The sequence below is a fragment of the Xiphophorus couchianus genome, chromosome 5, assembly GCF_001444195.1.
Source record: "Xiphophorus couchianus chromosome 5, X_couchianus-1.0, whole genome shotgun sequence".
Classification (NCBI taxonomy): domain Eukaryota; kingdom Metazoa; phylum Chordata; class Actinopteri; order Cyprinodontiformes; family Poeciliidae; genus Xiphophorus; species Xiphophorus couchianus.
Window position 1 is genome coordinate 16,308,490 of NC_040232.1, and position 27,387 is coordinate 16,335,876.

The following is a 27,387-nucleotide window of genomic DNA, read 5'->3' on the forward strand; positions in this document are numbered from 1 at the left end:
TTTTTCAAATGTTATTTTAAAGTTAAAATTAAAAGTCACATATGCAAATGATTTTTAATAAGCTGACAACAGAATTTGTGGATTTATTAATTGCCACACATTCGTCATCACAGTTAAAAGTTACCACACCATGGGCATAATTAAAACAGGACACTAAATAAGGTGTCCTGATTTATGCATATTTATGTATATTATTGAGCAGATGGAAATAAACCAACAAGAAAACGCATTTTGAGATTAAGCATTTATTGGTGTAAAAAAATACATTTTATTTATATACTTTTCAAAACACACTGACTTCACAGAACAAGCAGAAGAGACCAATACAGTTAAAATTATTAAATTAAAGCACAAAACATCACAAAGAGACAAAATGACATTACAATAATTGTTTTATTATAAAATGATTTTACACTGGGACTTGAAGATAATTCATGGAATAGTATTACAGATGACTTGTGGAGGAGAGTAAGCACTAGATGTTCGACATCTGAAAGGTTTAGCTTGTGTTGACATTTGGAACTGGAAACATATGAAGGCTTTGATGTGAATAAACGTATGTGTCATAGGAACAATATTTAGACCAGTTTAGTGGTGTGCAAGTGATGCCTGTAGAAGTTAATCGCCCCAGTAGAATTTCATGGAATATGGTGTCAAAGTCCAAAGTCAGATTCCAGGAAGATGAGAATAGTAAGTAGTCAAGAATAATGTTTTTTTTAATTGATTTCTTGTTTCAAAATTAGTTTTGTTGTTAAAAATATTCTGTTACTGGTCAATTCTCCTTTTTACTGAATTACCATCTTCCGTGTTGACTTGTTCCTGCAATACAAATAAAACTCACTTATTTCTTCATACATAGATCCTTCAAGAAAAAGAGCAAAAGCATCCAAAGGCATTAAAAAATGTGTTGTGTTTATGAAATGCTCTATTTTGCTATTTTGCTAGTACCTTTGTACTGAGAGGCTTTGTAAATAACTAAACCTTTACTGTATATTTGATATTGGATTACACACAATGTTCCCTTGAAACTTCTCTTTCTTTTTTACCTGGGTTTCTCAATGTCTCCAATGAACTCTGGCAGCTGGGTGTTTAATGTTTCAGACAGGAGTGAAGCAACTAAACCAGAGCTAACTGCCACAGCACAGTCAGTGGCGGCGGGCAGGAACTGCCACACGTCTTCCAACAGCATAATGAGCGGGGAGATGGAAACGCCCAGCCGTGCCACAAACGAGGTGTAGCCTAGACCATTCTGCCTGAAAAAGGACAAATAGGTTATTGGGAACTTTCCGATCTCAACAAAATCAAACATCCTTAATAAACATAACTACTGTATATATGTTTGACTGACCGGACTACTGTAGGATAAAGTTCAATTGTGTAAAGGAATATTATAGTGAATGAAGCCTCTGACATGGATTTTCCCAGGACGGCCACAATGGTCCGAATAATCCACTTATCTGGGGAGAAGTCCACAATGATTAGATGTGCTTAGGAATATATTTGTAACCAAATGTGACCTTTTTAAATAAAATAAAAAATTACCTTTTGAAACAAAAATATTGATGAATAGACAGAATCCCACAGACAGCAGAGCTGCCATCTGACTACGCTTTCGACCAATTTTCTCCAAGGAGAAATAGACGCCAATCTTCATCGGCATTTCCATTGAAGCGAAGATGAATTGTGTGAGAAACAGATTTAGTCCAAACCCTGCAATGTTTAGACTTATTCCATAATAAGTAAATGCCACTCCATACCTAGAACACACACAAAAAATAACTTTAAGCACTTTATTTCCTCCAATTCTCACTTCTTTCTTTATAAGTGGAATTGAAAGCTAAGGCAATCAGAAACTTTATGAATAAGTAGTTAAACCCAAATTTGTCTCCCTTGTTTTCTCTGAGTTTTCTGAAACTTATCAAAAAAGACATTAATATCAAGCTAGCTGATCTGAAACATAACATTAATATTTTGGAGTTATCTTCTACAGAAACTAATTATATTGTAGCCTGACAACATTTTGCAATATACCAGCAGTGCTGTTACTGGCTGTTAGCAGCTGGCAAACCTGTAGTTAGCAACACAGTTGATGTGGTTTGGATTGATCAGCCTATTCTTAGAGTGTCTGCTGACACGTTATTATGAAAATTATACTGATATGACATGACTCAGTATTTTCACATCAAATGCTTTATTTTACTAAATGTCAGTGTAAAATTATCCAATAAAATATTTATTTACTTTACGTGTTTAACACTTTCCAGAAAGACCAATAATTGTGAAAACGCTGCACCTTAAAAGAGGTAAAGTGTTTCCCTTCATATTTTCTTCTTCTGTGGCACCATGTTAACAATTGCCACACAAATATACAAAGTTGCCACTTTAAAAAGTACTGATCCACTCACTTTAAAATAATACATACCATACAATCCCTGAGCATATCGCAAGTTTTCTTATATTTTGGGTCCTGAACAGATCAACAACAGTGTACTTCTTATCTCCAGTATCAACTTCTGCAGATTCCAGTAATGTCTTTGACAAAAACAGAAAAATAGAGCGAAATCGGAGAACTCAAATGAAGACATTTTAAAATGATCTAAGACTCTCAGTACAGAAAATTATTTGTTTCGCTTTGTCATTTTTCTTTCATTGCACTGTTACGCATTATGTGGCTGCAAAATAAAAGACTTCAAGGGATCTGAATACTGTGGCAAGGCACAATACCTTTGGTGTGATGGTATCAATACACTTGGACCTGTTGTTTGTCTCAGCGCATTTTGCAATGTAATGATGCGCAGCTTCTGCATTTTTCTTTGCCAAAAGCCACCTAGCAGACTCTGGGAGCCAACTGCAATGACAGATTAAAGACTTCATTATTTGATCAACAGAATTAGCTTCTTTCAGTAATAAGATTTAATTTCATTACCGCCAAGCGAAGATGGATAAAATCAGTGGCGAAGTAACAACCACAAGGAGCATCCTCCAGTCCCTCACAAAGAAAGCAATCCCTGTCAAAAGCAAGTTCCCAAGGGTCCAGTCCAGACTTATGATTACACTTGAGAAAGTCCTGCGCTCAATGCTGCACCATTCAACATCTGCGGTAACAATGGCATGGATGAAAAGTTAGATCAGAAAATGAAAATGCACGTAACATAAACGACGGAGAAGAAGTACAGTAGAAATGTCTCTCTTACTTAATGCAATGGAGATAATGCTTATCCCTGCAAGGGACATTCCTGTGAAGAATCTCATAATGGTGAACATTACATATGATGTGGAGAATGCGCTCAGTACTGCAAACGTCAAGGAGGATAAATAAGACACCAGCAGCAGTCGCCGTCGGCCAAACCTGGTCATCACGGACATCAGCATAGAGTTACAAGATGTTCAGAAGGTAAAAAAATGTATTGACTTAAAACCCCTCAGTGTTGCCTTACTTTACAACAAACGTTTCTAACTGAACTAAAGCTCCCATAATTCTCCCATTCAACTTAACTTCTTTACTTACTACTTACCAGTGTTATCTTGTAGAATTACATACATCTTAGTGAATATACTTCAGCAAATATGAAGCTTTTATTTTACCTTTTTACACAGACACATTGACTCATCAGCACTATATTATACAGTATTTTTAATTTAAATCCTTACCTGTCACTTAGAAACCCAAAGAGCGGGGCGCCAATCATGACACCGATAAAGAAAATTGTAGCTGTTACTTTGTTCATCCCTTTTCTGCTGCAGACAAGATCCCACTGCAAAGGACAATTTGGTCAGTTTAAAATAATAATAAAAAAATCCAACTTCAGGTTTTATGTAGATAGAATATGTCTACATGTTTTATCTAATAGCTTTTTCTACAACACTTACCTCAGTTACCAAGGTAGATTTAAAGGTGCTGTTGTCATAGACCCATCCACTCTGACACTCAACAAAGGATGCCTCCTCACTGCGGTTGCCTGATAGATACTCAAATTGGGGCTTTGCAAACATCTGACATGAGCTGAGAGTCCCATCTTGCTCTGTTGGAATGGAAACCAACAGCTTCTGGTAGGGAGTCAAATTTCCAAAGATGCCTCCGTCTTCCAGGGTGCTGATGTTGCAGTGGTGAGGGGGCACAGCGCCCATAAAGTTGTTTAGCAGAAAATGGCACGGCAGAGTGATTCGAGAAAGCATCTGAATCAAGAACAACTTGACTTGAAATTTTCCAAATCCATTAATTTCAGAAAGTACATTGTCAAATTTCATTTTGCTGCTGATCGGAAGTCAATGAGGAGTGACATACAGTGAAAGTGAAGCAAAGTGAGAAGACACAGAGTGAAAAGACACATTTAAGAGCGCCTTGTTAATCATTACAGATGTCTGGTTTAGACATTTTGTTGCAGCCAAAATAAAGAAGTTATTTTGTACCAAACATAAACTCCTTTTTAAAATCTATTTCAAACCAGAAAATGTTAAGCTTTTGTGATTAAAGCATCTTGACAGGCGTCCAGCAAAACAGTTTCATTATGTAGCTCAAATTGAATATATTAAAAAGCACAACGTATATCTGTATGACAGACAGATGCTTTCCAGTAAGATGTCTTGAAGACAAAAGTACAGCTGGTTACAGGTAAATATTTCACAGAAGACACTGTTAAACTTAAACAATTTTAGTCCACATGTTCCATTAAGAATCTGTGTGGGGAATTTAAATGTGAGGACAGTGAGTCGTCTAGACTCTAGACAAAAACTTAAAAAAGTAAGGTCTCAATAATTGTGTTAAAACTTTTTCATAGTTATTCTCTGATTTATCACAGATAAAGAGAAAATATGCCTTCCTTTAACAATCTGAACAAGATGTTACAGAGCGTTCTTGTCTGAACATCCGAGAAATTTATACATGTATTCAAATTTGAAGCACATGCGACCTCTGCTGGTTGATAAAACAATTACAGATAGGGTCACGTAAAGAAATCTTGCTGAACAAAAAAAATGGGGTATTTTGGTTTGTTTTTGTGTTTAGCATGATTTAGGTGGTTCTCTTGTGTTGTGATTTTATTAGCTATGCATTACTAAAATGTGAAACAAATGTTCTTGCATCGTCTCAAATCTGTAAACTTGTTGCTTGCACAACAGCCACATACTTTGTTGTTCATTATAGTGATTTTATTTGATGGACCAAAAGAGAGAAATTTATAACTGTGAAGCAGAAAGGAAATGATAGACGGCTTGAAAGTCTTTTTGTAAATAAGAAGCGATGTTCCTTTGTAACCAGACCCGCATGGCAGTACTTTCTTGGAACCATCTGTCATGATGTGCGGTTGTAGGGTGGTGAGGAAAACACGTAGGACCCAGGATGGAATGATGAACTAATATTTAATGGTGAAAAAGGCACAAATAATCCAAAGGTCCAGGCAGCACAGATGAGCAGAAAACTAAGGCTCAAAACTGGCAGCGACTGGTAACATCAAAAACGACACGACAGAACTGACAGACTGGTACGACAAGGACCCGACAAAGACACAGAGACACAGGTGGTATTAAATACACAAAGGGTAATCACGGAACGAAACACACCTGAGAACAATCAAGGGGCAGACAGGACAACACGGAGACTCAAGACACAGAAACCCAAAAATAAACACAGAAAAACTCAAATCAACACAGAAAAAACCCAATCCTGACATCTGCTGCAATAATAGGTGTAAATTATCTACAGCTACAGAGTCAGCTTTGTTCATTTTCAGACAGATATTTATTTTATTGTTCTTCACAGAGTAGCTAAATCAAAATTTAAAGTTTTCAAATTCAAAGTTATTGATTGGATTTAGGTCTAGACTTTGACTGGACCATTCAAATAAATGTGCAAGGTTTCATTAAACCATTCACCCAATCTGGAGAATTGCCTTGACTTGGTAGCTAATCAGTTGTGCCATGCTAATTCTATTTTCAGATGATGAATATATTGTAAACTATTCAAAACTCGTGATGTTTTTTTATAACCTAATCCTGCTTCAAACCTAATCACAGTTTTATTCCTGACCTGTTGTGTTCCTTGTCTTAATGATGCTTTTTATTCACAAAAGTTCTCTTATATACCTCTGATTCCTTCACGTAACAGCTGCATTTACACTGAGATGAAAGTGCACATTAAACTGGATTTTATTTACTAATTAAGTGTCTGCCGACTGGAATTGCACTTGATATTATTTAGGGTTATTGAAGCAAGGGCATTGGAAACTAATTCTTTTCAGAGTTTTACTTAAAAAAATGTAACCGTATTATTATTTGACCTCCATATCACAATCATGTACTGTGTTATATCGGGCAGAGACACAAAATTTCCCTAAAATACATTGTTGCTTGATTGAAATGTGACAAAACCCGAAAAGCTCCAGGGGTATGAATATTTTTGCAAATAAGCTCAAGAATTGATGAGGTATGAGATATAAAATGTTAATATTTTTACTTCCACATTACTTTAGAAAGGAAATAAATCAAATCAGACAGACATTTCAGATGGCTAGGAATATCTCCATGTCTCATGACACCTGACTGCTTCCGTTGTGTGATGCTACTGTCTGGGATAGGCAGTGGGAGGTGAAGGCAGGGGCACCTTTTCTCCCTCCTGCTTAAATACTGCTGCATACATGAGTGACCAAGGCTACACTGTAATATGTTGCTGTACAGCAGAAGGGCTGTGATGCTGGATGGCAACTGAAGGTTCACCGTTTGGTCAATCGTTTCATTGCACCAAGAATAATAGCCGTAAGTACTAAGTCCAAATACGGATTTTGATGTTGTCTGATTTGTTGTTGTTTACTTGAAAATTAAGCTTGACCTTAATATACATTAATTAGTGTGAATTACATATTTTTGAGTTGCCTAAGTGCCTGTAGTAATCAGTATCGTGTCATGTTTTGTGATATTTAATACTTTTTAACTGAAAGACTGGAGATTTTTTTAATGTAATTTCCTGGCAATTTAAACTTTCTAAAAGATGTCGAAATATGCTTAATGAAACTGCAAAATGAATATTTTAGCTGTTTTAAGGCCTACCGTGTGGTAGAATACTTCAAAACATGTTTTTGTTTCTCAGCAGAATGTGCGCTTAATGTTGGGTAACATGGAAACATTGACTCTTCTTTAGCTCAGTCTTATGGGTCACCTTCCCTAAGCCCCCCGACCAAGAGTCGTCTCATTCACCAGAGATACTGACTCCCTGTTTCCATGACAGCAGTTCAACCTGCTGGTGTTTTAGCCATACTAGGAGAAAGAAAGTCTTGTAGCACCAGAGCCAGATCTGATGTTGGCCAAGAGTTTAAATGAAGTGGAACCAAGTGTGAAGAGAAGCTTGGAGGGGACAGTTTTCCTTTGAAACTTGGCCAGGGTTCAAAAAAGGCTTAGCTTTATGTAATGCCACAGACAGCATATTTAAGTATGGAACAAGTCAACTTTTCTAGATGTATTTCTAATGGTGCAATTGACATGGAACAAACAAGTCCATAAATTACATGTAGTACAATGAAATAACTAAATAGGAACATCCTGAAAGTGATTACTGAACTTAATGTAAAAGTAGAAAAAACGTTTTTGTCGTGAAAATGTCTCATGTATAGAGAAAAGAGGCCCATGAATCTTCTTCAAACAGGATGTCTATGTCCAAATAGTTAAACTTGTGTTTTAAAGGTTCCCCTCAAAAGTTGGAATATACTTTTTCTTTAAGACTGAAGTCTTGTGCACCGAAAATGCATAGACGCTTTGATGGTTTAGTTTTGTTTTTTGTCTAAACCTTTCTGTGAGCGGTTCTCAGCTTTTCTGCTACTGTTCTCTATTCTTTTGACCCTTCTGTCAGAAATCTTGCAAAGATCATCTGGTTGTGGCTGGTTTTGAAATGATGGTTTTTCCATTTCTGGATTGTTGCTGTAATGTTGCTTGCTGGAAAACTGCAAGATGTTTAAAAATATGTTTGGAATTAATGCCATCCGCATTCTTTGCAACAATAAGGTTGCAACATTCCTAAAAGAATACCTTTCAGGACTTAACTTGTTTATATTGTTGTCACGGATGCACCTTTCTGAATACTGACAAATTATTGCTTTTCTTAGCTTTTTATGCTAAAAAAAAGCATAAAAAGCTTTGCACTTTCTTTTAGTCATGTATTCAATACATAGTCCGTGTTTCACTCCACCTTTTCTATAGGTTCATTCATTTTGATTTCTTTATATATATTGAATACATTGGTGTCAATGTCAAGCACCCTCTTAGAAATATAATTGGACCGTTTTAAGGTTTTGGAAATCTTTTTTCTTTGTTGCATGTAGCTTTTCTTTAAAACAACAAGTATGTTTGATTGCACAAAAACATGGAAATTCTTCTTTCTTTTATTTATTTATTTATTTTTAAATTTTTAAAAGGCCTTAAACACTTTCCTGCAAGCAGCAAACATATTCTTGTGAGAAAATTGTGCTCCTTGTGTCATTATATGATTGCCAATTTGTTATTGGGAGCAGGTAAACATTTTTATCGATTTAATATGGAATATACCTGATGGCACTAAATAAGCTTTTGTGTTGGATTACGACGGTGTAAAAATCTGATGAGCCAAAAGACGAACAAAGTGTGTAACATTTTGTTACACATTTTGTAGTGCTATAGCACCCCCCTCTGGTCGATTCTATTTTTGTGGGTAAAAAGAAGTTTGAACAGTTTAAACATGTCCCTCCGAAGACTAGGCTGCACCTTTCACTGTTCAAATTTCAGGTAGCAATTTCAGGCACATATCATTACATTTGCATTCCTTTATTTTTTAATAAATGTGTTGGATGTTTGGCAGTGGTTTAAGACTATATTTTGCAATTAACAGTTAAAATGTATTAATTTGCAAATCAGGGAAAAATGTATTAATTTGCAAATCAGGGATTGGGTTGAGTAAAAGAGGATCTATATAATGCAGAAAAGTCACAGAGTCTCTACCACATCTTAAATGGGCATGCTGACAGCTGCAGCAGTACAGAGGCTAGTTGCAGAGATAAATGGGAACAGTCCGGGGAAAAACCTTGCTGTGTAAACAAGAGTTGGGGAAACAGCCACCCAATTGTTTTGCTTATACTCTTGGACATGAATGCTGCTTTCTCTCTCCTGGTATTACATACCATTCCATTTACAGCCCTGACGAAACTGCCAGACCAAAGTTGCCCTTTCCAGTTTGGGACTGGAATAACTTGAGGAATTACATTTTTGTATGTTATGTTAAAAGGGCAACATAATTCTCCCCTGGTGAAAACTGAATATGTAAATGATTTCTGTTTATCTACATTCTACTAGAATAATCCTGCAGTTGAATAATCCTTCTGCAAGACGTTATATATTTTTTTATTGTTTATCATTTGATATAGTTTCTAAGTTACTTTGGGATTTTGGACTTTGCTATGAATTACATGCATCTCCCCTCCATGATGCTGCCACAATTTGCACTGTTCAAAGTTATATTTATAAATAATAATCCACACTTCATGTGAAAAGGTTATCTGATGTTAACTTAGACATATCTTTGTCTTGATGAAGGAAAAACACATTGGACATAGTAAACCAGCACAAGAAATGGAACCACAAGCTGAAGACCCTGCATACGGTCCTCTCTGGTCAGGTTCAGAAGGTTCCCAGGAACTTTGTCCCTCTGAGCGTTTGGCCGAGTTCTATAATGAAGATGATGATAGTGAATCAGAGGACCACTCAGGCTCAAATACTCATATCCCCTCGTCCCAGTCTCCAGAGTGTCTTCAGTTGCAACACAGGGAATCTGCAGATGGTCCAGAATCTCTCCTGGAACAGAGTGAGCAGAAAGAGTCAGTTTTCTATCAAGAAAATTGTGATTTTTATTTTTCTGAATCAAGAGAATCTATGACAGAATCTCCTTACATTGAAGCTTCACAAACATCAGTGACCTCACCCCCAGAGTGCCCAGATTCCAAGTCGTGGCAACATTCCTGCTCTTCCTCCTCCTCTCTTGGCTGTGCTGCTGATATGACCAAGGTCCTGACCCTGAGCTCAGAACGGCCCCTGGGGGCCAGTGATGGTCATGGCCCAAGTACTGAGAACAGGAGCGTTGAATCTTCAGAGGAAGGAGGGAGCAACGAAACACCTCCTGCTTCTGTCTTCTTTGGAATTTCTGACGAGGGTGCTGAGCAGACAGAGACGAGAAACTTGGGGTCTGACAGAGATCTCTGCAGACCGGACAGGCAAAGGGCAAGGTACACACGTAAGTATCTATTTTTCTATCCTGCCAATTTAATTTCAACCATTTTTCTAGCCATCCACATTGCAAAGCATGGATTGAAATCGCCTTTCGACATTGAAATGAATGTTTGTGATTAATAAAAAAAGATGACATGCTGTTTTATGTTTGCTACGAGTGCAGTAGATCAATTTAAAATAACATCTGACAAAACAAATTTGCACTTTTTTCTGTCTGCATTTATTATAAATGTGCAAAACGATTTTGTTTTGCCGATAACTTGAAAGTAGCACAATGGGTGTAGCTATTTTCATGCTCTTACATGGGATCTATTTCAGGTGGGCTTAGTGGGGGAGGATTCCCACAGCTTTATTAGTCTGAGCAGGACAAGAATAAAATTTGACCATATGATGAGGCTGGCAGAAGCAAATTTGATGGACACCAACATGTGTTACCCAGCCACCCGATCCCTTTTCCAGTCATAATACTTGACGGCAATGGAAAGTAAGCCCCTCACTTTCTTTGCCTTTGGATCCCTCATGGGTTAGCTGTAAGTAAATATGATGCTTTTATTAGTGTGCTTGCTGCAGCAAAGAAAGATGAAATGAATTATTTTTGTAATGCTCAATTTAAATGTTAATACCACAAAAAATGTCTGCAATTGAGCAGAAACCCATCAAATCCTGTTAATTTCAATGTTTTGACTGACTCAATAAATTCCAAGATGATGTCTTTTTTTGCCAAAAGTATTTTGTACAACAATTAGGCATAACATTATGACAACTGACAAATACATTTAGAAACACTTACTATATAGAAATTATGGTCACTGTTGATGGGTGGAATATTTTTATTATGTTTAATAAATCTCTTCAAAAAAGACATTTTTAGAATGGGAAAGCATAATGATTTGAGCAAGTTTAAGATCTGTAGTGGTCAGTATCTATCTAAACTAGTCTAAGGATGCAGCAGTGGTGAACCAACAAAACCAGATCATTCATATCCATATGATTCACAAAGGTTGCTCCATGAGCTTCGACCTACCAGATGTGCTATTGTATCTTGAATAAAGAAACACTGGCTATGATAGAAGGATGTCATAATTCATAACTTGTTGCCACATAACCTCGAACCAGTGAGAGTGTCAATGATGGTCATAATGGTTTTGCTGACTGATCTGTATATTTGTACATTTTGATTTTCTCATTGTCTTCCTTTCTCTCTCTTTTGGTCCCATTCCTGCTCTTCATCTCAGGGCTCAGTCACAAAGAGAGCCAATCAGAGAGACACGTGAAGGAGACCAAGTCTAAATGCAAGCGAATTGCCCAACTCCTGGCCAATGCACCCAACCCCCAAAACAAGGGAGCGTTGCTCTTTAAAAAGCGCCGCCAGAGGGTAAAGAAGTACACTCTTGTGAGCTACGGAACTGGAGTTCACGCCTTTGACAGCTCAGGTCAAATAGAGGGCGAAACTGACAAAGTTAGATCTGCTGGTTACAGCTTCCTGAGTTCGAGTGATTCTGATTTTGAGGAGCAGTATTTTCAGCGTCACCAGTACCATAATCCAGCTCTGGACTGGGGAAGTGGTGAAGACATGGATGTGCTACCAGAGACAAAGGGGAAGGGACTTTTGATGTTTGAACAGCGTCGCAAAAGAATCGATGAACTTGTGTCAGAGCAAGAAGATGAGAGGAGTGAAGGCTTTTCTGAGGATGTTTTGAAAGAAACACAACGTGCAAGAATTTATGAAAGTAAAGAAATGTACATGCATGCTGAGGAGACCAATGTGAAGAAGCATATGGATTACCATGCAGATGTTCAAGAGGTGAACCACCTCTCCACTGTGCCAAAACCCATGGTGTCAAACAGAACTGCCAAACCCTTTTTGGGATTTCAAGCTAGTTCAACACTTGAACCTGTCACTATGTCTGGTGGGGTCAGTCCAGCCATGAAGAAGCATGAACTAGCATTCAAAGTCCATGTACCGATTAACTCTAACCTCAAGGTTTGGTCTCCAACTGGAGACATTATTGCCTCAAGAGATGAACGAATATCCGTGCCTGCCATCAAGACTGGCATATTACCAGAGTCAAAGCGGAAAACTGCAAATAAGCATCCATCAGTGCCTGCAAAAGAATCTGAACTTTATAGCCAAAGCAAAGGTGAAAGGAAGTCTTATATTGAGTCAGAGGAAGACTTTTTCAGTTTGGGTGCTGAGGCTTGTAATTTTATGCAACCCAAACCAATAAAACTTAAAAATCCTCCCCCGGTTGCCCCCAAACCCACCATTAACCCAGCATGTCCACCCTGGAACCCCTCTAGCGAACCCTGTGTTCCTTCAAGGAGTCCGGTGTCCCATCCCTCTCACAGCCCCATCGGCCTCCATGGTCAGCATTATTTACAGCAGCAAGATTGGACTCAACCTCAACAGATGGCTGGCCACTGGGCATCAGATCAAACAGAGGCATCACTTCAAACACCTGCCAATGCCCGGGTTCCGGTCAACTCTTCTCCGCTCCGTCTTCAGCCAACCGCAAATAGCTGGAGTCAACAGCCGTCACTATCCCCTGTGAGTAAGCAGGCCCACAATCCTACTTATAGCCCACTTTCACACTCAAAGAATAAGTCAGACAGTTCTCCAAACTTGGTTGCTCCTTTCCTACCACAGGCAGAGAAGTCATACCTTCAGGCACCAAAACCTTTAGAGGTTTTTCCAAAGCTCAGAGTCCCAGACAGGAGTGTTAAACAGGCTGCTGATGGGACAACTATGTCAGGGAAAGGAGCAAAATTATTTGCTAAAAGACAGTCTCGCATGGAGAAGTTTGTCATTGATGGTGAAACAGTGCAAGCAAACAAAACAAGATCCCCCTCCCCAAGCTCATCTCTCCCTAACTCTTGGAGATATTCATCCAATATTCGTGCCCCACCCCCCCTGTCATATAATCCTCTTCTGTCTCCTTTCTACCCTCCATCAGCAGCCAAGCAGCCCCCTTCCACAAGCCCCAAACCCAAGCCCAAGTCCAAAGAGAAACCTAAGTCATCCCCCAAGCAACTCAACGCCTTAGATATCATGAAACATCAGCCATACCAATTGGACTCATCTCTGTTCACTTATGATTCAGCCTCTGAGGCTAAAAGCCCCAGTCCTAAACCAACCCCTGTGTCAAAATTTGAAGTTACCAAAAGCCTTAAGCAAAGAGCTGACTCTTCCTATTCTCCTTATAATCCCTCTGAGCCTGCTGGCCAAACCAAGGCAGAGGCTCCTGCTAAGGCTCCTAAATCGGTAAGTGTCCCAAATTTCTCCACTCAAAGCACAAGATCAGCTGAACAGCTTTCAACAGACAAGCATTTGGAGGAAAAGCTTGCTGTCATGAGTGCTGCCCCACACACAAGCAGCAAGCAAGCACAAGGCTCCCGACCTGCAAGCACGACTTCTCAGCACTCGTCTTCTGTTAGCGACACCATTGCTTCAGCTTTCTCTCCTGCATCTCTCATTGCTAGAGGCGTGCGTCAAATGGCTCCACGGCCAAAATTCTCTGCTAAGAAGCCGGCAGCGACCAGAAAACAGTGGAAACCTGTTGCTATGCTTTCCTCTGTATAACACTGTACATGGTCATGCTCTGGCGTAGCCGGAGACGACAGTCACATTAGTACATCTGCATCTGGGTGGCTTCACAAATGTCTTAAGAGGATTAACTAAGTAGATCTCATGAAAAGTTATTAAAATAACATATGTAGCAATTATTAATTAAATAAATACATTTTCATTTAGTTTGATAAATGTAGCACCATTTGGGAGGTCATCTCAGGACATTTCTCATACAGAGAAACACAACAGTTCCTAAGAAAAAAAAAAGACACATTACCATCCAAAAACATGGAATGTGGTTGAAGACATGGCATCAGAAGATAAGTTAATGTTAAATGGTTCTCAGGATGTGCTTTTATAAGCAATAATATCTGCAGAGAGTCTTCTTCTAGTCCCTTTAGTTTGTATTTTTAAGAGGTAAGGTACAATGTTTGCATATGTAGCAGTAAATATTAATGAACCTCCTGGTCAAATCAAATCATCTTCAATATTTCTTTCACTTGAAAGCTATCTGGATAACAATGACTGGCCCATCCAGCCACTTTGAAAGAGTATTTTTAATCCCTTAATATGTTTGGGGTCAAATCTGTGACTGCATTTCAATTTCTGCACACAATTTATAATTTTTTTCAGTCTCATTCCAGACTCTGATTATATTGCAACTGATAAAAGACTCTATCATGTGGTCATTAACAAAAAAAATTATTTAAATGAAGGTTATATTCTTGAAAGCTGATAAATTACAAATACTTTAATGCTAGAAAATTTATTAATGTTATTAGTAATTCAGAATAAAATCTAAACAAATCTGTCCTGTTTGTATTTCTGTCTTTCTGACATACTGTTTCTTGAACTTCTTGTAGCACTGTGATGCTATTAAATTTTTTTCCTCTCCTACTTGTTGTCTTTTATGTGTGCTGATAACTGCTTTGAGTGGCCAATGCTTCCTCCTGTCTCACTACTTCACTCTTTTGAGTTGAATGCCCACTTGTATGTGTTTGTTTCACTCATTTAGCTAAACATTCTGCAAATTTAAAAAGCTTGGAACTGTAATTCTTGTCTATAAGCAAAATTTGTCTTAAAAATGTCTTAAAACCCAGTTTTAAGACATGTGAACTATGGAATTGTTTATATCAGAAATCTCAAGCAAAATGCTTATAAAATAAACTACTTGATACCTTAAGCATTATTTTCAAATGGTTTCAGTTTAAGTTGCTTTTGTTTTACAACAAAAGCTGTAATTGCTGAATTCATTTTGATGCAGGTAAACAAAAAAAAAAGACTTCAAGGATGAACTGGCCTCTAAAGAATTAATATTGAACAATTCACTACATTTGATAATCCAATTTAAAATAATAGAAAATGAAATGCAGATTAAAAAAGATTTAGATTTTAAATTCCTATTTTGTTTAGTTTCTTAATACATAATTTACCTCCCAGTTGTTTTCTTTATAAGCATTTACAGGACACACAAATGCTGCAATAAAAAATAAAATAATAATAATATTATTAATAATTATTATAACTGTAATTTATAATAATAATGATATTTATTATTAATGGTAATAATAATTAATAATTAAAACAAAACAAAAAAACATTATTGCCGTTATTATTAGTGGCATTAATGCCACCAGGAGTAGTAGAATTCATAGTTGTATTATTGTAATGGCAGTAGTGATGTAATCGAAAGTAATTATCTGAACTCAGAAACCAAACAGACGCCTAGTGTCTTTTTTTAACAAAGACCTGTAATTTAGGGTTTTATATGACCAGGCATGTTTGGAAGTAATAACTCCTTAACCAAGATATTATGTTATGGCGTTCCAGATTTGAAAAAATAATCAAATTTTTAGGATAAGATGTATTTTCTTTTTCTAAAAATATTAAACTTAAAGCCTGAGAAGACTGTATTTATCATGGAAAACAATTTAGCTGTGAGGATGTGCAAAGAGATATTCTTCCTACAAACAGACACATAACAAATATTGTGTTTGGGTTGGATTTTCAAATGAAAGAGGATGACACTGGCAAAATAATAGTTCCAAAAGTGTAAAATGTATAATTTTTTACATTCAACTGTTTGTCTTAAGGTCTTCAAAGAAACATGAGGTAAGTTGTATGATCTTCATATTTTTCTGCTATATGAACGTAGCAGAAACCAATTTTCATATTTTTAGTTGTGAGATCTTACAAATAGTTGTAAGATCCCAACTAATTAGTTGTTGTGGGATCTAGATCCTTATATGTTTTCAGGAATCTCAATGAGCCTCAAAAAGTCTCCAGAATAGTGTCAAGAGTGGCATTAGAAAATATATTTTAAACATGGACTGCTTTTCAAAACACAATATAAAGGTTTTAAAGCCAGACCAAAACCCTACTGATGGAATACCAGCAGTCCAGAGTTTAATTAATGCATTATTGACTGACTAAATGTGATATACAGAAAACAAATCTTGCATTTTCTTGATTTCCTACACCTGCATGTTCAAGTGTATCATTAAGGTTGAAATGCTGCTTTATTGAAATACCATTCACCTGTTTAGGCCAAAAGAAGCCCAGGGATGGCAGCAGAGTCTGCAGAACTGCATCTGAATACTAAGCTCTTGATTCTGTTTTTAGGTTTTTGGGAGAAGCCGCTCCCTGAGCCTCCCACAGCGACTGAATTCACTGCCTTCACCTGGACTTCTGTCACCTCTGAGCACGCCTGGAGTCCAGACAGTTTTTTCTCCCATACAGAGACAAACATCCTTTCACAGGAAACCTCTGTCACCATGGGAGGCAGCATCAAGGAGTCCAATTGGCTCCGTGGACGAGGCCTTCGTGTTCCAGAATCCGATGTTCTCCATTGCGTCTGGTATTATGGCAGCAGCACATCACAGATCTCTGCCTGAGCCTCCAGAGGAATGGAAGCGCCGGGTTTCTCTCGATTCTGCTGCTGTGAGAAAGGGTCACTACGAGCATCTGGCTCCATCTTTCCAAGCACTGTCCTTGAGCAGAAGGGAGAAACCAGCCTTTTACGGGCCCCCGTTCAGACCTGCCCAGCCCTTAAGACCTGTCAGTCTTGAATTCAAAGCGCAAAGTCCAAATAAGTTATCTCATTTTTATAGCACAACACAAAGAAGTTAATATTACTGAGAAGTAGCAAGGGAAGAAAGCCCATGTTAGATATTATGTCAACTATTGTGGTTGTAATACAAAAAGGAGGTTAGAATAGTTTTGCAAGATGCTGTGAATCAAATTGTCCTTGATAAGAGTTTCTTTTCTTTACTCAGATTTCTTTTAAACCACTTTACATAAGCAGAACACCTCAGTAAAACAAAATATGTGAACAAGTAGCTAGTATTGAGTGGATAAAGAGTAGAAACTGCATCTTTTTATTTAGAAAATAATTATTTGATTTATCAAAGAAAATAAAATATCTAACAAACTAAAACCCAGTATGAAACAATTTTTAATTCAGTACTAAGCAAGTATGTTTTTTGGTTTGTTTTTGGGGGTGATTTATTTTGTATGATTTTTGTTTGTACTTTGAGGGTGAATTCTTTGAGAAGAAGAGGAATAAGAAGGCATTTAAGTTTTGGTGACTTGGACAGCAGTGTTTTAGATGATATATTCATTTTGTTTCACATATTCTTAGTTTTTGTCTGTATAATGAAATTTTTTTCTTATCAATAACATTTATTACCATCAATTCCTGTGAAGAATAAACACATGTGGCTTTTTAAGGTATTGTCAGCTCCAGTGTAGCTATATTGGATCACTTTCCCTAAAATGTTTTAATCAAGTTTGCTGTGGACTGTGTTGTGATTTTACAATGCAATTTTATTTCAGATTATGTAAATATCTCATATATATCATAATTCTCCACAAATGTGTCAGTAACTCATCCCTGTCACTGCACCAAAACATACAGAGCTGTTTCCTCTCCACCGACGGTCACATACACACAGAGCATTGCATTTTTTCTCTATCCTGCAGGGTCTTTTTGCACATTTACACAATGTAATTCCAAATATATTTATGTGTGAAGAAGTGTTGGAGTCAGTGGTTAACTTAATGAATTAACTTAGAAGAAATAGTTGTTTCACACATAAATGTGTGTATTATCACATTCATCAGTACCCATACTGTGCTGTGTTTCACAAATAGATTTGTGGTTTTGAGCCTTTCCATGATGCAGCCATGTGATTCTTTCTGTAGTTTTCTTTGTTTTTTTCTTTTGTCACTTTTAAGACCAATAAACAATATGAACACTGTACTTGTTATCCACTTTTTAAAATGTATGGATATGTTTTAACATGAAACCCATTCTGTCCTTGGATTGCGCTTCTTTTTATTTACCGATCACACATATTCTAGTTTTGGAAAATAACAGTCTAAAATGAATCTACATGTCTTTTGAATTAGACAGAGAACTGTAAATATTCAAAATTCAGAAGATGTGTAGGTCCATGATGTTATGCTCTTACACAAGGTTCCCTGGGTCTATGGAGGAGAAACGAATGGGATTGAAGTGCCCAATTTTCACATATTCTCCGCTTTACTCCAAATCCAATTTGAGTGTTTGTTGCTAAAAAGCCTTATGAAAGTCTCATCTGGCCAACTATTGCAGGAGAAAATGAATCAAATTCCACTGAATACATGTGTTCAAATTAAAAGTTGAATTTTTCTACATTTTTAAAAATTTGATGAATGTGTTGGCTTGTGCAACCACAAGAAAAAAAACCAGATTTGTCTTTGACTGTGTTTACAAGTCCTTACTACTAATATTGCTAAGCCAATTAGACAGACGCTAGTCAGTTATTACACAGAATAACAGGAATCGAATTTGCAGAGAGAATTAGAAACTGCAGCTGCGCCCCATGTCGAGGACCATACCAACTTTGAAGGCATGTTAAACTCAAAGCTGCGTCAAATCTCAAAGATGTGTCATGTCGTCCCCAAAGGGTCAGAAACAAAGAAACAGTTTTCTCAAGTGGGGGAATCTTCATTCCCAAGAACATCCGAGTGGAAATCCACATCCCATCATCTATTCTCCTCTCCTCACTATCCTTGCCTCATGGTGTCTGAGAGTGGCTTTGAGTGTTTGACAGGTTAAATTTAGCCTATTGATGTAAGCTGCATTCCACTCACAACAGAGACAGAGACACACTCACAGTTTGGCTTTAGTGTCTGTGAGCGTGAAGATCAGCAAAGATCACACCACTGACCCCTTCGTCTCCGTGTCTCCCCTTCAAGGATACGGGCTGCACAGCAGGGACACAACGACAGGTAAGGGCGCGTCTTAAAAAGGAGCGCTTCAATAACCTGATACTATAACTAAAATCAATCTGCAATAATGGAGAGTGGTGCTTCAGGGGGATAAGATGAATCCAGCTACATGTGACATTTATGTTGGGTAGAAACTAAACACACATTTTCACATTTTTGTGTCTGTTTATTTTTTTCATCTGACTTAAACAGAAGTCAGGCTTCTGTTTAAGCCTGACTTACTTGTTGTTTTGCATGTAAAATGTTTCTTCAGTAAAAATTCCTGTAAATGAACACAACAAAGCATTTAACTATTATTTAGCTATTTTACAAACTAGCATTGAGTTCTGCAGTTGATTAGCAAAATGAAAAGATGGACTTCACCAACAGCTGAGAGCGACCTAATGTTTGAACACTTCTGTTGGCACTGATGGACATGGTTTATGCATGGCAACTTATACAAACTTAGGGCACGATTAATCCTTGACCTTTCAGACTGGTAATTTAACCTCTAACAAATTTAAATGAGCATGTCGCTGAGTTTAGCCTGAAGTACCACAAAAGAGGATGCAACTGAGATGTGATTACAAAGATATTAAAAGCTCTATGTAGATTCTAACATTATTGTAAAATAGCAAACACTCTAATATTAAGAGTTATGCTGACAGATTGACATTTTTTTTCAATCTGCAAAATACCGATTTATTGTATCAATACATTTTATAAAAGTAAAATGAGAAAGAGTCTAATGTTATATGAGAGCTTGAGCAGAATTAGATTTGGGGGATCACTCACTTTTTCAAGTTCAGATCAGAAAGTTCCTCATTTTCTTCTTCTTAAAACATATTATGAATTTAAACAAGTTTTAAGTGGGCTCTTTTTTATGATTTTGAGTAGTTTGTTTTCAATTCTGGAGTTCTGTTTAAGAGAAAAGTGCATCAATATGAGAAGTTACCATTTTAAAGGTTTTTGTTTTAAATTGAAGGTAAAGCCTAATCAGGATCAAAATGAGAAGAAAGGCATTGTGCTATATGGTAAACACATTTATATTTCTTTTAGATAGGAGGGACCAAAGTTAATTTTGCATTCAAAGGCAGCCATGGACAAAATTTCAATCAATTCACAAAAAGTAAACATTTTAGCTCAGATTCAAGCACAATGATTTATGAATTAGCTTTAATTCATGACTTTGTAAGCATTTGAGTTTCAACAAAATTAAATTTTCCTTAAATTGGGGTAAAATTAAATAATTTTTCATTTGAAAAATTGTAAATTATTTTAAGCGGGACGATTGCAACTACTGTATTTGTCAACCTATCCTCTGCAAATTCAAATACTCTTGAGACCCCAGGTACCTCAGCAGTGTGTCCTGATGCCTTAACAGTGAGAGTTTCTCTCCAGCCTTTTTGCATCTTCCTTTATGCTGACCTCACTCCAGCACTTCAAAAAACATATATTTTTCCAAATAGCAAAATTATACAAAACTTAACTTGTTATTTCCATAAAACCCAAGATGTAGCACAGAATTATAGTCTTTCTTTGCTCACTCACGACAGCAGATTCATCTGTCCTGTTAAAGGCTCTTTTATGTTCTCATTCAAGCCCCAGTTCATAGCTAGAGACATGCAGGAGCAAGAGGAAGAGGCACTCGGACGCTGTGTGCACAACACTCCATGTTGCGATAAGGAGTCAGAGCAAAAAGTAGAGTTCAAAATGTCAGGGCTACTGACCAGTGTGAGCCATAAATACATTGGGATGATTTACTGTGAAGGCTGCCTAATCCCTCGTCGTTGTTCTTTCACTATAAACTATTTCTAACTGGGTGGGAGTGTTGGTGAAAGATGGGAGGGAAGCTTTTTCAGAGCAACTGTGAAGCTGACTGGGCAACATGAAGGTCTGCAACAGCTGGGGCGCATTCTGTCTGTGCACGTGAATGAGGAAACATCTTGTACCCAAAAACTAAGCTCAAGCACAATGATGGCTTAATTTGGGAGCAGGACTCGTAATGAATAATAGAAACAGGAAAAGTTTTGATGAAATTTTATTTGGCTAAAATTGAAATTTCGATAATAGTCATTTGAAATTAAACTAGAGAGTATTTAGACAGATCTAAGCACAGCTTAATCCCAAGAAACTTTTAAAATTCACCCAATAAATGTCTATGGAAAATATTCAATTAGTTGTAAAGTGGAAGCAAAATTATGCAATGCTTTCAAAAATATTTTCACACAAAAACCTGAAAAGTTCTCCTTGCGCATGTGTTTTGCCCACATGTGTCAATGCTTTATAGAAACACATTTTACAGCTTTTCTAGCTTGAGAGAGTTTGGGGTCTGATTTTATCAGCTTTACATATCTAGAGAGTGAATTTCTCCCATCTCACTTGGCAAAATCAGGTTTACTGAGATTGGATAGATTGTTTTTGTGAGCATCAATTTGAAATCTTACCAAATATTTGTCATTTATTTGCATCTAAACTTTGACTGATCCCTTCCAGTGCATAAATATATTTGATTTTACCCCATTGTAGGTTTGACTGTACATATTGGTTCATTGATGGAAGGTCTTAAGGTTCATTATCCATCTCCATTTTTTGTCATGAGGGTGATGCATTCAGGGTCATTTGTAGTTTCAGTTTTCCACCAGACATACCCAGAGCTGGGCAGCATAATTATATTTACTCAGTTGTGTTTTCCTAGGTAACATTTCTCTTGTGTTCCCAGAAGGAGTTTTACTTCACCATACAGCTCCCTTACTTGAGTAATTTTGAAGTGAGGTTTTGTAGTTATTTGTTTTGTAAAAAAAAAAAAAAAAAAAAAAAGAATGTTTGTTTTACTTGTGCCTTAATCTGAATTTATTAAAGATGTTAGGAAGTTTTAGCATTTTTTAAATTTATTATTTAAAAGTGTGATAATTTATGTGACTACATGGTTTCTACAAAATGAATCAGACATTATGATCAGTTATTCTTATGATCAAACAGTTATTCATCAATTGAGTAGTAATTCCACCAAATATATATATATTTATATTTTGCTTTTACTTGAGTAATTTTTTTAATGACTACTTTTTCTTTTTATTTAAGTATAATTATTCTGACATAATGATGCTCTTAATTTAGTATGGTTTTTGGAACTGTTGGCCAGAAAACCTAAATATTATTTTTTTTAATGTATCTGGAACAAACTTCCAGAAAATAGTCAAACAGTGAGTGCCTTTAAATCAAGGCTAAAAAACCCATTTGCTTTGATAAATGATAAGTACAACCTTTCATTACTTCACCACCACTATGATGCAATGTTTCTTTCTTTTTTTAGTTGATTGTGTTTGTCACATAAAGCACCTTTAACTGCCTCGTTCCTGAAATGTGCTATACCAATAAACCTTGCTTTTTATTTGGGATTTTTATGTGGCTTTTGTTGCCACACACACTTCAAACTTATCTCATTTTATTCCTTGGGCCTTCATTGAGTTGCATTTCAAGAAACCCAGAAGGTATTTTTGACTAATAATTGATCATTTCCTCGGTTTATGCTGTTGTCAACCATATCTGTCAGGTGTTGGCATAATTATCTGCTTAGAATATTATGTACAAAATGAAAAAACAAATTCTTTTGGGTGTCAGGAGTCATGGACCTGGGAAAGAAGCTCAGCACTCCCAAGGACATCATGCTGGAGGAGCTGTCGCTGCTCTCCAACAGAGGTTCTCGGCTTTTCAAAATGAGACAGAGGAGGTCTGAGAAGTACACATTTGAAAGCATTCAAAACGAAGCAAACGCTCTCCTGAGTGTAAGTCCGCTTCTTTTTGCTCTAAATCTCTTCAGATGATTAGATATAATCCAAGCTTATCTTATCTTTCTGGCATGGATCTGTATAGGGTTTTTGTTTCCTCTGTTTTCTAAGTGAAATATGTTCTTTGAGGTAAAGTGGTAGAACACACAGACAACAGCTGTGACAAGCTGCAGCTGTTTCATCTGAGAGGCTGCTTAGGCACTTAACTTGAAGAGCTGCTACCATGTTTATCAGTGCATGATGATAAGCTGTGGGACTGGAACTGGTTTCTTGGTTTAATCTATATAAATGAAGCCACTAAGCAATGGACATTTTAAAATGTCTGATACCATAGCCTTTTAGATGTTCCTTAATATGCTGTTTTGCAGAATGATATTTTGAATCAGAACACACACTCTGTGGAAATTAAGGTGGAGCCACCGGCAAATGGAAGCGCTGAAAATTCAGCTTCAGGTAATTGTGCATTTTATTACGCCCCTTTCCTTACATGGATATTAAAGATTTCAGCTTGCACTTAATAATAATAATAACATTAATAATCATCATCATGGTCAATAACATCATCGAACACAAACGATTCACTCCAAGAATACGTTTAAATATTTATAAATATATATATATATAACTAACAAAATAAGTGTTTGATTGAAACAATAACATAAATTATTATCAGTTTTATCTGGTTTTATTTCCTGACAATTGATTCATCATAGGGCTGTCCAGAAAGATGATTTAACTGGAGAGTCCTACTTATTGTTACCATTTTTAAAGCCCTGTAGTACTTCTGCAATGCTTTGGTGAAGCCTTAACTCATCATACAATGAGCGCACACTTGAAATGTTCTATTTTAAGTTGCCACTGTAGCTATTTTAATCGCATCCACTTTGAAAATTTCAGGCTGCAGAAAACAGCTCTGAAAAAACAAAAAGGCCTTGTCAGAAATCCAAACTGATAGATCAGCCTGTTGTGATACGAAAGCAGTTGTCACATTCGTCTCTCTTTTTTCGCAGACATGGCTGCAGAGAAGCTGGACACCAGGCCTGTGCATAAGACTTATCACTCACCGTGGGAACAGGTGATCCTTAGTGACCCCCACCTTGCTGAGTCTCTGCAACTCAGAATGCCAGAGCCAGAGCCGCGGCAGGAGCTCCCTGAATATAAATGCTTCAACCGGTGAGAAAACTACACTTTGGACTTTTATATGTACTTCCAAAAGGGAAGGTTATAAATTCATAAATCCAAAAGGGAAGGCTATGGCATGCAAAGCAATTGGTATGTTGATCTGAACTGCAGGGTTGCCACTCCTTATGGTGGTTTTGAAAAAGCTCCAAGAGGAATCACATTCAAGCTCCCTGAGGTGGACCTGAACCCGCCGCAGTACCAGGAGCTGAGCGATCCCCAGGCCAAGCGGCCCACGTTCAACAGGACGGCCCAGGGGTGGATATCTGAGGGCACTCATCTCATCCTACCAACCATCACCCTGGAGTCCTTCAGTGTGCCTGAGTCTGACGACCTGTAGAGGACTCTGCTAGAACATGAGAACACAACGCAGCCTTTAGTGATTAAGATCAACCTGCAGAACGGATAACAGTTAGTTTCACCACTGTAATTTCTTTACAGCATTTCTTTACAGTAGTATTTATTTTAATGACACATTACAAAATTTGCATTCAATATCCGTAAGTAGGCTGTAAATAAACAATACTCAAATGATAAGATGAATATTTTATGTACATAACATTTGCACATTTGGATATATGCTCTGTACAATAAAGTCGTCATTTATCATTTAGTGGAAGTTTTCAACGGGGGAAGTATATAAGAGTATATAAATGCTGTCTTCAACTATGTCTGTTAGATACAATTAAGCACCAAAGCAACATCAAAATGTTCGGTTAAATATTATTAAGATTAAGAAGTGTTCTGAGTAAAAGCAGGACATATATTTCCTATTATCTAGTTCATCCAGGTCCTACAAATCGGGTAGTGCAACCTTAAATACAAATTTATTACACTAGATGTGATTTACTGAAAACTAAACCAAGGGTCAAAACATGAGAAAGTAAACAGCAATATGATAAATAGCAGCCTGGTGCTGCTAATCAAATGCACTTCACTATCAGATCAACAGCATGTGTCTATGAAAGGAGAAGCTTTGGGGGCTGAAAAGTCTGCAGCACTCAGGCCTTATAACACAATGCGAGCCTGGAGTGAGGAGCAATCTGTAAAATATTCGAAACAGTTTCTAGTGTCCACAGTAACAGAAACTGTCCAAGGTTCCTCTGTCAGACAAACCAGAACATAAAAAATGATCAACTCCAAAGAGCTTCATCATAGACTCTACAGGCCTCATTTAACATGTTGGGTGTTGAAGTTTTGGACAAACCCATTAGAAAACCTTTGAACATGAACTTAGTTTTGACCTTTACTAGAACAGGTGAAAGGTCATATATTATCACACAGATTTCTGCTAAAGTAGTTCTTTGGATCATGTAACAGGCAGTGATTTTTGTTATGCATTTCTTTTAATCAGGTCAGAAATGTTCTACTAAATTTTAAGACCTGTTAATCAGATGAATATTTTGTGTTAACAGGCATAAGCCCATAAAAAAACGATGATGTTTTCATCATCATCATACTGTATATTGTATGTACTTGAGCCATTTTGTTGTCATGTTCAAAACATTGTGTGTGAGTAGTTCAAGCAGCAATAAAGGATAAAATAAGTTTATTTTAGCCTCTTTTTTTTAAGTGCAAAACATTCGGTTCTTCAGATGAAGCCTTGTGCCGAATGTGGGAAGCTTTCACAGTGAGCAAAATTATATTCATCAGGGTGGGTTAATCTGGAAATCAGTGATGAAAGAGACATTTAACAGCAGACCTTTTCACATTTTGTCTTGTTACAACCACAGGCTTAGTGTATTTCATTGATATTTTATATAACAGACCACCACAAAGCAGTGTATAACAATATAGTGAAATAAAAATGATGCATGAATTTCAATTTTTTTTTACATATAAAGATCCGAAAAGGGTATGTGTGGACTTTGACTGTATGTACTCTTAACACATATAAGTCGATCTTTTCCATTGTAGATCTGCATGTTTGTAATAGTCCTGCTGGAATGTAAACTTCTGCCCCGTTTCCAGATTTTCCACATGATTGAACCATGATTGTTGTAAAATTCACATCCCAGTGGGGATGAGGGAAGATCCGGAGGTTAGCTGAGGTCTTATGCCGCCCTCCACGAGATGCTGCCCTGGACGGTTGCCCATGTCGCCCATATCTGAAACGGCCACTGCAGCTAAAATGAGAGAGAAGGAGATAAACAGGATGAAGTTCCCAGGGAACAGGCTTTAGGATGAGTTAAAACAAATGAAGACATAAGTTACTTTAATCAGACAGAGATTAAGAATATTTTCTATACTTTTGGGATATTTATGGTACATGGTGGAAAGTAAATATAACCACAATAAATGTGGCTGTGCTTAGTGTAATTTTTTTTAATAAAAAAAAAAAAAGAAACTTTAGGAATCTACAACAAAACTGACACGTCTGTAGAGACTGCATGTGGATTGTACAGCTACATTATGGCTTAGCAGTTCACAGAAACCTGCAAAAAAATAAAAAATAAAAATAAAACAGACATATCTATCTCCAAAAATAGCCTTTAGAACATCAGTATTGACTTTGACGCCTGATCTGAAAAGAGTTCGGGTGTTCCATATCCGGGTGTTCCAAGACAAAAATCAAGTAAATTTTTTTCCCCTCTGCAGACATACTTTATAAATAATACAAAAACATCTCTTTATGTGTCCCAAGGGAGGTTTCAAGGTTTATAGCACTAACACATTTGACGTTACAAAAATATGCAGTGTCACTAAAATAAGCCAACAAACTCTGTGCTGTTTTCACGCATCCATTCCTTCCTGCGGATTGCACATCTTTATCTCTTTCACATAAATGTTTTAGTGGGAAAGAAAATATTGCACATGTCTTCCAATCTTTAAACATATAAAAATGTTTCCGGTTGTTTTTTGTTCTCTAGCAGTCCCTGTCACTGATGAAACTGACTTGGACTCTAAGATAGTTTACATAAAACCCATTGAGGGCATCAACAAATTTACCTGATATTGATTCATGATTGATTTTAGTTCTCACATCCCATCCTTTTGTTATTAACTAAGTGATTAACTCAGTTGAACTCATTTAATCTTAGTTTTTACCAAAATGACTTTGATTCAGATTTTTTGCAGCCCTTTCTGATCCCCACATATGCAAATGTGCGAAATTTACAAAACAGTAGAGTTTCACATTTAATTATATTAAGACCTAAACTTCAATGAAAGAAATGGGGGGATCTGTTGAGATGACAACCCTTAGTTCTGCACCACGGTGCTGGGTATTATGGAAGAGTAGCAAAACCAAACCATTGATGTAATGAAATTCGTGAGAAGAGTGTCCCACTCAATAGATTTAAATGCAACCCATGCAAGATCAAAACATCAATCTTCATTCTCCATGCAATCTAAGTG

At 36.9% G+C, this 27,387-nt stretch overlaps 3 protein-coding genes across 4 annotated transcripts; 2 read left to right on the forward strand and 1 right to left on the reverse strand.

The window, feature by feature from the left end:
- Nucleotides 1-258: 258 nt before the first annotated feature.
- Nucleotides 259-4,297, reverse strand: LOC114144750 (solute carrier family 22 member 7-like). Its single transcript, XM_028017862.1, has 10 exons — nt 3,871-4,297; nt 3,652-3,755; nt 3,195-3,349; nt 2,927-3,095; nt 2,725-2,848; nt 2,423-2,532; nt 1,543-1,757; nt 1,349-1,457; nt 1,047-1,253; nt 259-819 (listed from the first exon to the last, which is right to left on the reverse strand). The coding sequence occupies exons 1-10, from the start codon at nt 4,246-4,248 to the stop codon at nt 786-788; spliced, it is 1,605 nt and encodes a 534-aa protein (XP_027873663.1). The 5' UTR covers nt 4,249-4,297; the 3' UTR covers nt 259-785.
- Nucleotides 4,298-8,406: 4,109 nt separating this feature from the next.
- synpo2b (synaptopodin 2b) lies at nt 8,407-18,068 on the forward strand. 2 transcript variants are annotated; one of them, XM_028019095.1, is made up of 3 exons: nt 9,916-10,243; nt 11,475-13,501; nt 16,430-18,068. In XM_028019095.1, exons 1-3 carry the CDS (start codon nt 10,009-10,011, stop codon nt 16,934-16,936), a joined length of 2,769 nt encoding a protein of 922 aa, XP_027874896.1. In that variant the 5' UTR covers nt 9,916-10,008; the 3' UTR covers nt 16,937-18,068. The 2 variants fall into 2 exon arrangements, with proteins under 2 accessions (XP_027874895.1, XP_027874896.1); XM_028019094.1 differs by lacking the exon at nt 16,430-18,068 and having other exon boundaries at nt 8,407-10,243; nt 11,475-14,704.
- An 881-nt stretch (nt 18,069-18,949) lies between these two features.
- Nucleotides 18,950-25,582, forward strand: myoz2b (myozenin 2b). Its single transcript, XM_028019226.1, has 5 exons — nt 18,950-19,081; nt 22,685-22,848; nt 23,220-23,304; nt 23,862-24,024; nt 24,145-25,582. The coding sequence occupies exons 2-5, from the start codon at nt 22,690-22,692 to the stop codon at nt 24,368-24,370; spliced, it is 633 nt and encodes a 210-aa protein (XP_027875027.1). The 5' UTR covers nt 18,950-19,081; nt 22,685-22,689; the 3' UTR covers nt 24,371-25,582.
- Nucleotides 25,583-27,387: the final 1,805 nt, after the last annotated feature.

Excerpts from the sequence above, each read along its gene's own strand:
- LOC114144750 (XM_028017862.1), bottom strand. The coding sequence starts at position 4,248 with ATGAAATTTGACAATGTACTTTCTGAAATTAATGGATTTGGAAAATTT. Across the intron at positions 3,350-3,651 it reads TTTGGGTTTCTAAGTGACAG|GTTTGGCCGACGGCGACTGC; the intron begins GTAAGGATTTAA and ends CGTGATGACCAG. Across the intron at positions 2,849-2,926 it reads TTATCCATCTTCGCTTGGCG|TTGGCTCCCAGAGTCTGCTA; the intron begins GTAATGAAATTA and ends CTGTCATTGCAG.
- synpo2b (XM_028019094.1), top strand. The coding sequence starts at position 9,544 with ATGAAGGAAAAACACATTGGACATAGTAAACCAGCACAAGAAATGGAA. Across the intron at positions 10,244-11,474 it reads GCAAAGGGCAAGGTACACAC|GGCTCAGTCACAAAGAGAGC; the intron begins GTAAGTATCTAT and ends TCTTCATCTCAG.
- myoz2b (XM_028019226.1), top strand. The coding sequence starts at position 22,690 with ATGGACCTGGGAAAGAAGCTCAGCACTCCCAAGGACATCATGCTGGAG. Across the intron at positions 23,305-23,861 it reads CGCTGAAAATTCAGCTTCAG|ACATGGCTGCAGAGAAGCTG; the intron begins GTAATTGTGCAT and ends CTTTTTTCGCAG. Across the intron at positions 24,025-24,144 it reads GAATATAAATGCTTCAACCG|GGTTGCCACTCCTTATGGTG; the intron begins GTGAGAAAACTA and ends TCTGAACTGCAG.